Source organism: Anneissia japonica, unplaced genomic scaffold (genome assembly GCF_011630105.1).
Source record: "Anneissia japonica isolate Jap-2015-1 unplaced genomic scaffold, ASM1163010v1 scaffold287705_len1045735_cov187, whole genome shotgun sequence".
Classification (NCBI taxonomy): Eukaryota; Metazoa; Echinodermata; class Crinoidea; order Comatulida; family Comatulidae; genus Anneissia; species Anneissia japonica.
This window is the reverse complement of record NW_022709509.1, coordinates 623,848-636,766: the sequence shown is the minus strand read 5'-3', so window position 1 is coordinate 636,766 and position 12,919 is coordinate 623,848. Positions and strand designations below refer to the sequence as shown.

Below are 12,919 nucleotides of genomic sequence, written 5' to 3'. Positions count from 1 at the left end.
GTTTTGCCCCATATATTACATATATACAGCACACCAACAAAAATACTTCTCAACCGTTTAGATATTCATCCAGTTAGAAATGTGCTACAGTATGCCACATACGTTTTATCTTTATTCTCTACTCCTCAGGGGATACCTGTTCTTGGTAGGATAGGGGCTAATGACAGAACTGTTCATCCATTTTTTCTAAGGTATTTCATCATTAATTCATAAGTTTACTCAACAAGATGAAAAAAAAATAGACAGCAGGTTTTCAGGCTAAGCCACGCCTGCTATAACTGTGTGCATACATCATTATCCGTAACAAAAAGAAGAACGGTCTTCAATTCATCTTCCTAACTGTTTAAAATGTCAAACATTGAAGATGATCCATGGTTGCAGAGGTGGTGGCACCTCTGACAATTTCCTTCATTGTACAAGCTTAGACCCCTGACCTCCAATGCCATGATGAGATTTTCTGACTAAAGATATTTTTATATTTCTGATACAAATTTATTGTGATTGCCAATCTTTGTAAAATATTGCTGACCAAAAGGACAATTTTGTGCCATCCAAAAGTGTAATATGAAAACCTCACCAGATATTAATTTTTTCGGGACTTGAGAGAGGCTGAACGCTCCTATTGACTTGTTGGACCTCCTGTCAATGAATTTCTGAATCTACCAATGCATTTATCTCTTGGTTTACATAAAGAATTATTTTCATGTGTAAAATAAAATAGATTTTTTTTATGAAGTTTAGGTGATGGTAGCAATATATATCAAAAACCTGTTGTGGGGTTGCTTTTCATTTTGTTTTTTAAAACAACCAATTTTTTTTTACGTTCTTTACAGTATATAGATATTTTTTAATGAGTTTTGATAACTATGATTGTAAAATTGCAGCTATTTTAATGATTGGTTCCTTTTGGCACCGTTTTTTTAGGAGGATGTACAGACGATTGAAGGAGGAGAATGTGAATGTAACATACAAGGAGTTACCTGGAAAAGAGCATTGGTGGTGGGATACCTGGTAAGATTGCTAATTGATTGAATGATTGAATCATTTATTCATTAATCATAGTATGTTTGTTTGAATGATTAAATTGATTTATTCAATGATTTATTGAATAATTGATTCGTTGATTCATCCAGTCATGTATTCCAGTGGCGGATCCACAAATTCAAAATAGAGGGGCCCAGGGAGGGACTTTTACATATAGAGGGTCCACCTCAGCCCCACAATGGTTGGGGTTAAGGTAAGAAACGTTATGATTATGACAATCTAGATGACTTGAAAGGGCACTCCCAGACTTCAATTTGAATATGGGTGTCTGGTAGGGTTAAATACCAAAATGCTCTGATGTAGCTGTTGCAACTTTATGGAACAGTTTGTGTTCCATAGGCATCTAATCCAATGACCAGGGATAGTAAAGTGAAGCGCTTAGAGGCCTTGTTGGCATTAAGCGCTATATAAATATAACGTGTTATTATAATTTATTTTTTTCTCCATTTTAAAAAGTAATTTTGAAAAATTGCACCCCCCCCCCCCCCCCCACATCATCAATCTGCCATTGTACTCATTCATTGTTTGTGTGGTTGGTAGATCAATTAATGGAATTGATTTATGACTGATTTTTTTAATGTTTGTTGATTGATCTGTTGGTTGATTGGTTCCTTTATTGTTTGATTGGTTGATTGATTTTTAGGTTGAACGTTTGATTGATTGATACTTTTTAAACTGCACCTGTCTGTCAAATGTTTTATCCAATTATAAAATTACTGTACATTCTTTTTATATTATTTGAAGTTAGTAATGTATTTTACATTTTTTCTTTACTGAAAGTGGCGATTCTTCGCTGTTGGAAGAAATAAACAAAATAAACCAAAAGTTTTATACATCGTATCCAATGTTTGCTATGTTTTATCATACCACGATTTACATATTCCATATTTATGGGGTTTTTTTATTATCATACTATAATTTGCTGAATATGTTTCTGTCCCAATTATGGATAAATAGAAATTCATTTTAATGCTTTTTGGAGAAGTTACTATCCTGTGATTGGTAGATTAATCTCCAAGCCTTATTTTTATATAGATCATAAATTATGGTTTTGGTTTTTTTTTGTTTTTTTTTGCCAACAAAAAAAGAAATAACAAATCTACAAATTGATGAAGCGAGATGAAATTCTTTGAAAACGATTACTAGTATTGGGTCTTTATATAGCACATTTCAAATTCTGAAGAAATGATTAGGACAGTTACAGAGTAATTACTCTGGTTATTGTACTGTATTCTAATTTGTTTGAGATCAGAATGTTCAAACCAGCTTACAATACAGGGGCAGATCCAGAGATGTCCAAAAGGTGGGGGGTGGGGAGCAAAAGGGAGGGCCGATAGTGGGGCTGATTGAAATAACAGCATTTTAGGGGGGAAATTTTTGTTTTCTAGATGGCCGAAAATAACTGCTGAGGCGTTTCATTTTTTTTTTTTTGACTTTCCAAAAGGTTGACCTGGGCTGGCCCAGCCCCCCTAAAATTCCCCTGCAACAAAACAGTTTATTATAAAGTTAAAATAACATTACAGTTCAAGGTGTTCAAGACGTTTTTATGGAATCACAATTATGTTCTTATAACATTTTAACTATTGCTGCTGCAGTGTTGTGTTAACGTTTTAGTGTTATTTGTGGGAAACAATGATACATAGATTCGCGCCGTGTTGTCTTCAGTTAACTGTCTTTATTCGTATCTCTCCGTGTGTGCTACACCACCTTACAAAGTAGTACAGCACATCTCACGAAACTTTCAAAAGAATGTATTGAACTTAATATTGCTATAGAATAATAAGACTATAAAATTAGAGGTTGTGGCACATACATATGTTAGCATTCATGTGGAACTTTTTCATTAAAACATTATGATAATTATTGAAGGTGGGATTATTATTGACTTGTTACTCTCAATGAACATCAGGGCATGTACTCCACAGCAAAGCTTAACCAACAGACAGTAGGCATACTGATGAAATGACAAGAGTAACATTTAGTGGCACGTGTGTATTACATGCTTGCGTTGGCATTGCCTGCGACATAATTTCGCAAACTTTTTATCCACGCTTATGACCTACAGACGTGTCGAATGACTCAGTGACGACAGTATCAAATGGAGCAACACAAAGGATATTTACCATTGCAATTATTGCATCCTCATCGGGAGATTTAGTGCTGTTTGTGGACTACAACAATAATACATACAGTCAAGCCATGTTATCTTTAATCAACTGTTTTATTCATATTACTCCATGTGTTATAACATAACCTAACTGCATATTTCAGAAACATTATAGAAAGATTTTGTTTGCTTGAAATCATTCATCCTTTCTCTTTCCCACTTGTAGGAAAACAAACGATGGTGGTGCCGTCAATGATCCCCAACTGAGGAACTTTATGAGTGAATATTCATTAGTAAGTTCTACAACTGACCAATCATGTGACTCAGTTGACCAGGACTGTTCCATTATAAAATCAAAGGGTAAATATTCTAAAAGTAAATTGGATGGGAGCTCCTTTACATTGACAGTAATAAATCCAGCTCTTGGAGAAAGTTTAAAAGGTGTAAGAATTATTCAACAGATTGTTCCATATAGGACCAGTACAGTACAGGTGAGGAATTTTATATATCTACAGTATTTGTGTATATACTTAATTTTTATATATTCATTTATGAATGTACATATAACAATTTGTTTATGTGTTTTTACCTTGTACATTTTAGATTTTTTCGTTTTCTAACAATTACAGTAGGTAGATGTTAAAAGTTTAAATATTGATAAGCCTAATTTTTTGTTATGTATTAAGTTAAAATATTTTGTATATTTATAATATTTTAAGATTCTTTTTATGGGAATCACAAACCTGAAGCTACTACAAAATTGTGTTACAAATTAAACTAGAGCAGTCACTCCATAGAGTACATACCTCCACCCTGTGCCTGAATACAGAGTATTAACAATATGCAGGCCGTGTATGATGAGCGAAACTACTACAAGGGGGGTCTGGGGTCCTTCCCCTGGAAAATTTTGATTCCTAGATTGCCTGAAATGAGCTTTCCCAACTTCTGGGGTGTCTTTTAATGATCTTTATTTCTTCAAAATTCAAGGTTTTACCCCTCTTAAAAAAAAAAGGTCAGGTGATTTTATCTAATTCTTAGGCAGGGAACAGTGAATGTTCTTAGGCCTGTACTATAGAGAATAAATCAAAAATATAGTCAATATATTATTAGGCCTATATCATACCAAGTCTCATGCATCCGGCGTGAACCTCACGCTTTTCGAGCAAACATCAAGCTCTCAAGGCTCAAGCCACTCCTCTAATATCTCACGCTTTTCCACTAATCTCAAAATTTTTTTTGATTAAACCCAAACTTTTTATCGAATTCCTTCGCAATTCTATATTTTATCAGGCCCAGATCATCGAAAATTCTATCATTCCTGTTATAGCTACACATTTTTAATGTTTAATTTCAGCACTAGAGATATTCAAAGTGCACCAGAGAGCATCTAAGCCCAACATTTTTCAGGGCCCTTGGACGTTCCCTCGACTCACGTCAATCGGCTTTATTTCCTGTTAAATCTCAAGCACTCTACCTCCAACTTAGCATTTATTCTATATTCCAACATTATTGATTAGTTGGATACGTAGTCCTTTTTCCATAGATCGATGAACTGATAGGCCTGAAGAATACACTTTCGTACATAAATTATTACAACGTCGAGCTAAAACTGTTTTTAATTGTATTTAAATTCAGGCTCCGGAGGATAAAAATTTTTTGATATGTTGCAGAACTGATTTTTCTAAGACAGAAAAAAGTTGTTTGACGAAAAACTGGGAAACGGTGAATGAGATACATATTTTTTAATATTTAAAAACTGGGGGAATAACGTGTAAAAATGGGCAGTTACTCCCCTTTTTCCCCCAGTTTTTTAATTTTAAAAAATCTGTATCTCATTCACCGTTCCCCAGTTTTTCGTCAAACAACTTTTTTCTGTCTTAGAAAAATCAGATCTACAACATATCAACAATTTTTTTTCCTCCGGAGCCTGACTTTAATTGAATGCTAGTTGGGCTAAGCCTATTTTGTCCAATCTGCCAACCTATGCCTAGGTAGGTTACATAGTTACCAACCTGAAATAATTGAAATGCGTGATTTGAAACACGGGCCGGCTGCCAGCAGAGCCCCCCGTTGGGGTCTAGGGTCGGGGCCACGGTGGGGGTTCGGGATGCCCCCTGGGCGTTCTGACAATCTGAGCATTTTTAAGCTGTTTTTAGGGAGTGTTTATTGACAATATCAGGTACATAAACAAAAATATTTTTAATAAAGACACATACAATTTAAGTTTTAATGTATGTTTAATTTGAGCACCCGAACTAATGTACACAAACATTCATTACTCAACCAAACAAAAAATGAATAGGCTGCGGTAGTGAACCTTTCCTAAAACAATCAACACTTTTTCTACCCCTCCTGTTACTCCTACCCCCCTGATTCTTAATTAATTTGTTTAAAGGGCCAACATTTATTTTGAGTTGGGCTCCCGGGCCAAAAGATAATATCTGAGTACCGGTAATTAAGCAAGTCGTTATAATGTTTTTGGTAATTTCAAATTCTACTTTTTGTTACAATGTATGGTAACAAATTCTGTAACTTTAAGCAAAGAATACATACATAATTATCAATATTCTGTTCACATCCTAGTTGGTTAAAACAATAAGAAATTGCATTCAGTGTATAATAAACATTAGTAACATAAACATTAAAAATATATATATATACGCATACTTTATAAAACATAAATTGACCTGATTTTCTGATAAATTAAATAACAATAATTAAATGAAATATATTTAATGATATATGTATATTTGCTACCATCAACCGTAACACATAATTTGAAATAAATGTAGGCGTATCGTAGAAGAGAGTCACTAATGGGCATTGACCTCAAAAGTACTGTAGAAGTACAGAAATAATACTTCTGCTACTTGCCAGAGTGTTTTTTGTGCATGCAGAGAAATATGGGTATATAGAACAACTAGGAAATAGGTGTGATATCGAAATTCCAATAGAGGAAACATGTTATAAAGATATCCTGTTTTCTTTCCTCTATTTCTTAGGTAAAACCGGATTTAAACTTCCAAAACGTTTCTACAATGTGTATTTAGGCTTCACCAATACTGTATTGCAAATGCATCAATAGTCAATTAGTCAATTGATTGAATAACGCTTTTGTATCATCAGCACACCTTTTTAGTGTAACCTTACAATGACTAGACAATGATTAATTAATATAGAGAAAACACAAAATAAAGAAATTTAAAAAAAATGTTCTCTCTCTTATAAAGTATAATGAAAATAACCTGATGGAAAAAAAAATTCAAAAAGAAAACTAGAAGGAACAATGCATCGAAAAAATGGGGGAAATAGCTCGGGGAATAACTTTCTAAGTATAAAAAAAATCTGTGGGGAAAATTAGCAATTGGCAAGTAGCCACCGTAATAGTGCTATATTCTGTAAAGTAAAGCCTCAAACCACCTCGATTTTAAGTCTACTAAGTTTAAAAATCTTCCCAGGCTTTTCCAGATATAGCTAAATCTAACTTAATCTTTGGCATTTTTTGATAGGAGATTATTTTTTTAGATTTCCGTGGGTTATCCCGACTCAAAGACAAGCCTGCGTACACACCTAACATGCACATTCATCTTCTATAAAATAGGAGACATGTTCACACGCAAGATCTTTTTAAAATTAAAATCAAAATTTAAAGTAGATGGACATTTTGAAAACAAAGGAAAAAAAATAAAACAATTTCTTCCATATTGCAGAAACTGCTTTTTGGATGAAGTTGAAACTAATACAAAAACAAATTCTTCTGTATTTAAAATAACTTTTTTAGATAGACATTTTAAAAACAAAGAACAAAAAAAAAACAATATCTCCCATATTACAGAAACTTATTTTTGGATGAAGTTGAAACTAATACAAAAACAAATTCTTCTGTATTTAAAATAATTTTTTAAAAAGAATTAAGAAATATTAGAAAATTGAAGATTAAATACACATTAAAAATAACAAGCTTCTGTTCTTTTGACTTTTGATAGTTAATATATATATATTTTTTAGGAATTTTGTTGTTGTCTTCATTTATAATGGGAAAATTATTTATCAAAATATTTAATTTAATTTGTTTTTATTTTTGGATAGATTCATGGGTCAAATTTGGTTAACCAGTTAACCATACCAATCAATTTTTAGTAACGCGTCAGTGAATTAAGTATTCACGTAAATACTGCACTTACCTAACTGCGTGCGTGTCTGATGCTGACAACTGCAGTTTCATTCACATAATCAACATTGGTTGTGACAATGAACGTGCAAGACCGCACGCATCGCCAAAGCTTTCGGTGAATTGAATCGCAAACAAAATAACAAAGCTCTCTAATGACTCAAGTTACTGCATGATTGTTTTATAGTTTTAATAAAACTAATTTCTTCTAATTTTAAATATATTTTCCCTGAATTCGTGATTATTCGTCGTCATGCGTAGACTAAATGCGTGACAAATTTAAGATCACGCATGTGTTTCTGCAAAATGCATGTTACATCCAAAATGACTTAGAAACGCGGGACCGTCCCGCACAATGCAAGACGGTTGGTAACTATGAGGTTAGCATGCCTTTTGTGAGCCAGGACTCAATAGTATTTTGTTACATATCTTCACAGAGTGGGGTTCGTCTGAACCCCTTGAATCCCCCCCCCCTCCGGATCCGCCACTGGTATTCAGGCACATTATTTTCTAAAGTGCTGCCAGAATACAAGGAGCAATTCCGTTATTTTCTTTTATGCTCGAGGGTAAAAAAATTGAATTTCCTTTGACCTTTTCTTCCGAAAATTGAAAGATGTCTTTCTTTGATTATTACTGTATGTACCATTTTCCCGCTAAATTTTATGAAGATCCATTCATTAGTTTTTGCGTAATCTTGCTAACAGGCAGACAGTGGAGGTAATTAAGAGGAGGAACAATTTTGCTTCCATTTTCTTGTCAAATCTTTTTTTTTTTGTAATTTTGTTTTTTCTGTAATTTTGAATTAATATATTGTTGCCCTTTCCTCAGATAAATCTCACACCTGACAGTGTTACATTAGCAACTAGCAATGTTGCCAAACTGAGCATATCGGACACTCCTCATGGTGACCTTACCTGGACAGGTGTGCCGTGTGAGATAGATGGTCAAGTTGTTAACTTAAAGGGCAATCCGGTAGATTTATGTAGAAAAACAGGTGAGAATCTAAGTTAAATCTAATACAGATTATAACTTTTACATTATACTACTCTTTTTAAGGGCAAAACATATGGGTATTGAATATCCACAGGACCTGGAAGGGGGTCCATTGGCAAGTATACTTACTGTTAGATGTGAAGGTAATAAAAAGGATTGCTGAGGGTATTCAATGGCAGATCGAGGAATTCAAAATAAAGGGACCCCAGGGAGGGACATAAGGGATAGAGGGTCTATATCACCTCAACTCCACATGGCCTGCGGTACGAAATTTTATATCTGTGGCACCTCCAGAAATGGCATTCTCCAGAATTTTGATATAATTTTTTTTCCCCTTTTTTTTCATTAACTATCAATAAATTTAGGAGATCGGTCATGCGGGATGCTCACCCCACCCCCCTCTCTCTTTCTTGAATTCGCTTATGGTATTTTACATAAAAATTGGAAACTGTGTAAATGATATAAGACAGTTAAAGATAACACAATTCTAGGTTTAAAACAAATTGTATGAGATAATATACCTACTTACAGCTGAACCAATGATGGATCAGTGTTTTTTTTATGTTTTGGGTTATAATTTTTTTTCTGATTAATTGCCCGCATATAATATTTATTGTTTCTTATTGTTTAGCAATACTAGGCCAACCTGTGGCCAGGGCAGAGCAGGCTCCCATTTAAATTTTGAGTTAATTATTTCATAAAAATGGAAAATATTTACCAAAGAAAATGTTATACATCATTTAGATTAGCTAATATAAAGTGTAGAAGTTGTATTGAGAATTGTTAGATGAGTTGAAAGATCAGTATTTACATTGAAGAAATTTATTATGTAAATAATGAAAGAACAAAATTGAAGACAAATATCATGTTATACTTTAGTATGTCCTTGTTTCATGTTGATCTTAGAAAGCAATAATATTAAAAATTACCTTTTAAAGTTAAGTATTTACTTTGTTAAAATCCAAAACAAACATGTCTAATATAGTTATATTTATTTTTCCTGCATTTAGACAAAGAAGTGCTCTGTATAGTGCATTAATTTTTTGTATTGATTTTTTGTAAGGGCTGGAGGTCTATGTGAGATCAATAAATGTTCTAGACGAAGTGTCTAGTAATTAATGAACAGACATATTATTTTGCAGAAAAGATCTTCGGCTACACTCTATATCTGTTATTGCTCAATACCATTTTTTTTTATACACAGCATGATTAATAGTAGCATTTTTGTTTATGTCGTATTGTAAGCGCGGGCCTGTAGAATAAGTTCCGTTTGGTGCTGATTAGTCTGAGACGACTTCTTAATTGATCAATGGACGTTTCTGTAAATCATTCTATAAAACATGATTGCGGCTTAGGTGCTGAAATAAATTGACAGTAAATATACATTAGAGAAAATCATAGTAACTACAGTATGTCGGGTTGATTCTTTGTCGTGCGGCCCTGATAATTGCAATCAGTTCTTTTTACTTTTCAGAGTCCCTCAGGTATAAGCCCACTTCATGTATAAGGCCAATGGCATAACGAATGGCCCGGTGTCCCTGTGGCTTTCTGAGACTGGGAGTCCCCCTTTTTGATTCGGTCGCCAATCCGATTGTGGGGTTTCAGATGTGCTCGTTTTTTTTTCATTTTATTCTAGATTGTTTTTAATGACAAAATAAAGTATATGGTATCAGTTGAAGATCAGGGTATTTTAAATAGAGAGGAAATGGGGCAGGGAGGGATTTCACAGATCTATATGACCTGAACCCCACCATGGTTAGCGTTGAAAGGGACAGGGAGGGGCTTTCACAGATCTATATGACCTCAGCCCCACCATGGTTGGGGTTGAGGCAAGAAAATTTATGATTGTGGCACCTCTAAATGGCCGAAAATGGCCCTCATAAACTTTAAATGTGAGTATAATTTTCACTTTTTCTTCATTTTTAAAACAATTGGCAAATTCATGGATCCTCTGGCCTACAATGCCCCCTTAATCCTCCACTGGATCTTATAAGATTTATATGATACTGTATATGTTTTACAGTCGATCTCAGAGACACGTATGCTGTTATCAACAAAGCCCTTTTGGGTCACGGTGCTAGATCGAGAACTCTAAGGCTGGGGCACCTTCAGGCCCCTAGGGGTCAGGGGCCCTGTGGACCGCCGCATGAGAGCGCATAGCCGTTACACCACATTATAAGCCCAACCCCTACTTTACGCCCATTTTTACATACCAGCCTTTCCTCGGCAAGAGCCCAGAGTATAATTAGTTGAATTTTGCAAATACTCCGAAAAAGAAAAATTAAATAGTGCCTTTGAATTATCATGCAGGGCTGAAAAAAATTGCCTTTTGATTGAACAGGGGATTTCCCGTGTTTAAGCCCATTCCCAGAATCGGCTCAATTTTGTGTTCAACGGGAATGGGCTTATATCTGAGAAACTGCAATATTTCTATTAACAACAAGCTTATTTTAATTATGTTCTTGTTTTGTAAGTTAAATGGCTATCATTAGAGGCAGTATATTTTTAATGCCTTAAATTCTCGCGTGTAAAGGCAATCCACAAATAGGACGACCCTCGAGTTTGAGAAGATTTTTGGATGATTTTTGTATGTCAGGCAATGTTTTATATCGTGTCTGCAATTATTAATTTCAATTTTTGTAGGATCTTGGAAATCATGTGATGATAATCCTTTAATGGGAAATGATAAAGAACGAGGACCATCAAATTATGGACCAGCACGGAGAGTAGCAGAGCGTAGTTTTCTTATAGTGACAGGTAGATCAAAATCATTTCATCATTTAATTCTTCAATTTCGTCCATCTGTTTATTCATTCATTCCTTTTTGTCTATTTGTTTAGTCATTCATTATTAAAATTTTACTAGGTAGTGAAGTTGATACAGTATAGCTATAAGCTCAGTCAGCTAACCCAGTCTAATACTGTATATAAGAACATTATCGTATGGCCTTACTAAGGCCATATTCGATTGCAAAAATATCTGTATCTTCTAGGTAAAATACTAAAAAAATCTAAACCATTGATTGTTAGTGTTGCAGGAGCAAGCACTAAAGAATCATCACAAGTCTTTAAGTATCTTAATGTTCCACCCCATTGTGGGGTATGTGATTCATTTTATTTTAACACCCCTGTGATGCACTGATCATTTTTGGCGGGGTATGCAAATCATTCAAATTTTGGAGTGATGTTCCTCCCCCAGGATGTGTAGTTAGTTTATTGTAAAGTTGATATAGCATTACTCAGTCAGCTAAATTTCTAATATTCAAGAACACTATCATATGGCCTTACTAAGAGCCTGTTCAATCATAAAAAATATCCCTGCATCTTCCAGGTAAAAATACTGAAAAGAATAAAGACTATTGTTTGTTTTATTTTTGCAGGAACAAGCAATAAAGCATTAGCACCAATACTATTTCAACTTGCCATATACATAGCCAACCTCTTCTTCCTTACTTCGGACACAATTGCTCCGATTATTGAAGACACAATGCTAACTGATCAACTTGCAGAATCTAATAACCTCATCATTATTGGTGGACCGGGAGAAAATTTACATAGTGTCAAATATTTGGATAAAATACCAATCAACATTGATAATGATAGCGGTGAGTAAGCATTGTTGTTATTGTCTACTGTATTACAGGAAATCAGAAAAAAAACCAATAGGAAAAAACACTACAAAAGTGGAACAAACCATTTCACAATAGTGGTATTTTTAAGTATTAACATTTATTTAAACAAAATCTTATTATTTAGTAAAACAAATCATATTTTAGTTAATACAATGAAGAAATAACTTACACTTTCTATAATGTTAAGCTGTTAGCCAAGTGTCACCTGTTTTTTTTATTTTACTTTCATAATTATGCTATGAATTCAGGTAATTATCATGGGTAGGGTTAATGGAGTGTATGATATAACACCAATATGTATTGGACAATACTCCTATTATGAAATAGATTGTACCATTGCTGTGTTATTTATTCTGGCCTAGTGGTGCTTTTTGTAATTCATTATTTATTTTTTTTAAATTTTATTTCACTTCCTGTGTTTCTGTTATGTATTGTGGATCCCTAATGATCAAGTCCGGCTGGATAGACCACCCTCACAAAATATCGTTGAAATAACGTTTTCCTTTCGGGTATTCTATCATACACTTACTAAAACACGAATCGGCTGTTGATCATGTGATAGACAATAACAAATGGTAAAGATAAACATGTGATAAATCAAGAGGTTGATGCCTACTGTTGAAAGACAGATATGGGATGAAATTCAAATGAGTATGCATAAAATGATGAATTGTTGTGTGAATGCACTCTTCTGCCATATCCATCAACATAGTGCATTACAGCTTGGACAATGTTCAGAATATAAACAAAATACATAAAAAATAGCAAAGTTTGATTGGCTTGTCTTAAAAAATTGTAGAATTGTTTAATCTATAACAAACCAAGCACAATTTTATGTATACTTACTGTGAGCTTTCATCTATGTTATCTTTCAAAAATGGTTACTTATTAATACTATTATTATTACTATCAATATTATTATTATAATAATTGTTATTATTTTGATCATTGTCCTTATTATATATATATATAT

General features: G+C 33.7%; 1 protein-coding gene across 1 annotated transcript in view; it reads left to right on the top strand.

Annotated features, from left to right (window-relative positions):
- The window catches only part of LOC117106711 (uncharacterized secreted protein ARB_06907-like), a gene marked incomplete in the record, with an annotated part of 40,885 nt that overhangs the window by 23,165 nt on the left and 4,801 nt on the right, over nt 1-12,919 (top strand). Inside the window, 6 exon segments of the mRNA XM_033248121.1 lie at nt 130-191; nt 925-1,011; nt 3,378-3,642; nt 8,151-8,316; nt 10,959-11,072; nt 11,695-11,919. Coding sequence (XP_033104012.1) covers nt 130-191; nt 925-1,011; nt 3,378-3,642; nt 8,151-8,316; nt 10,959-11,072; nt 11,695-11,919 — 919 coding nt within the window.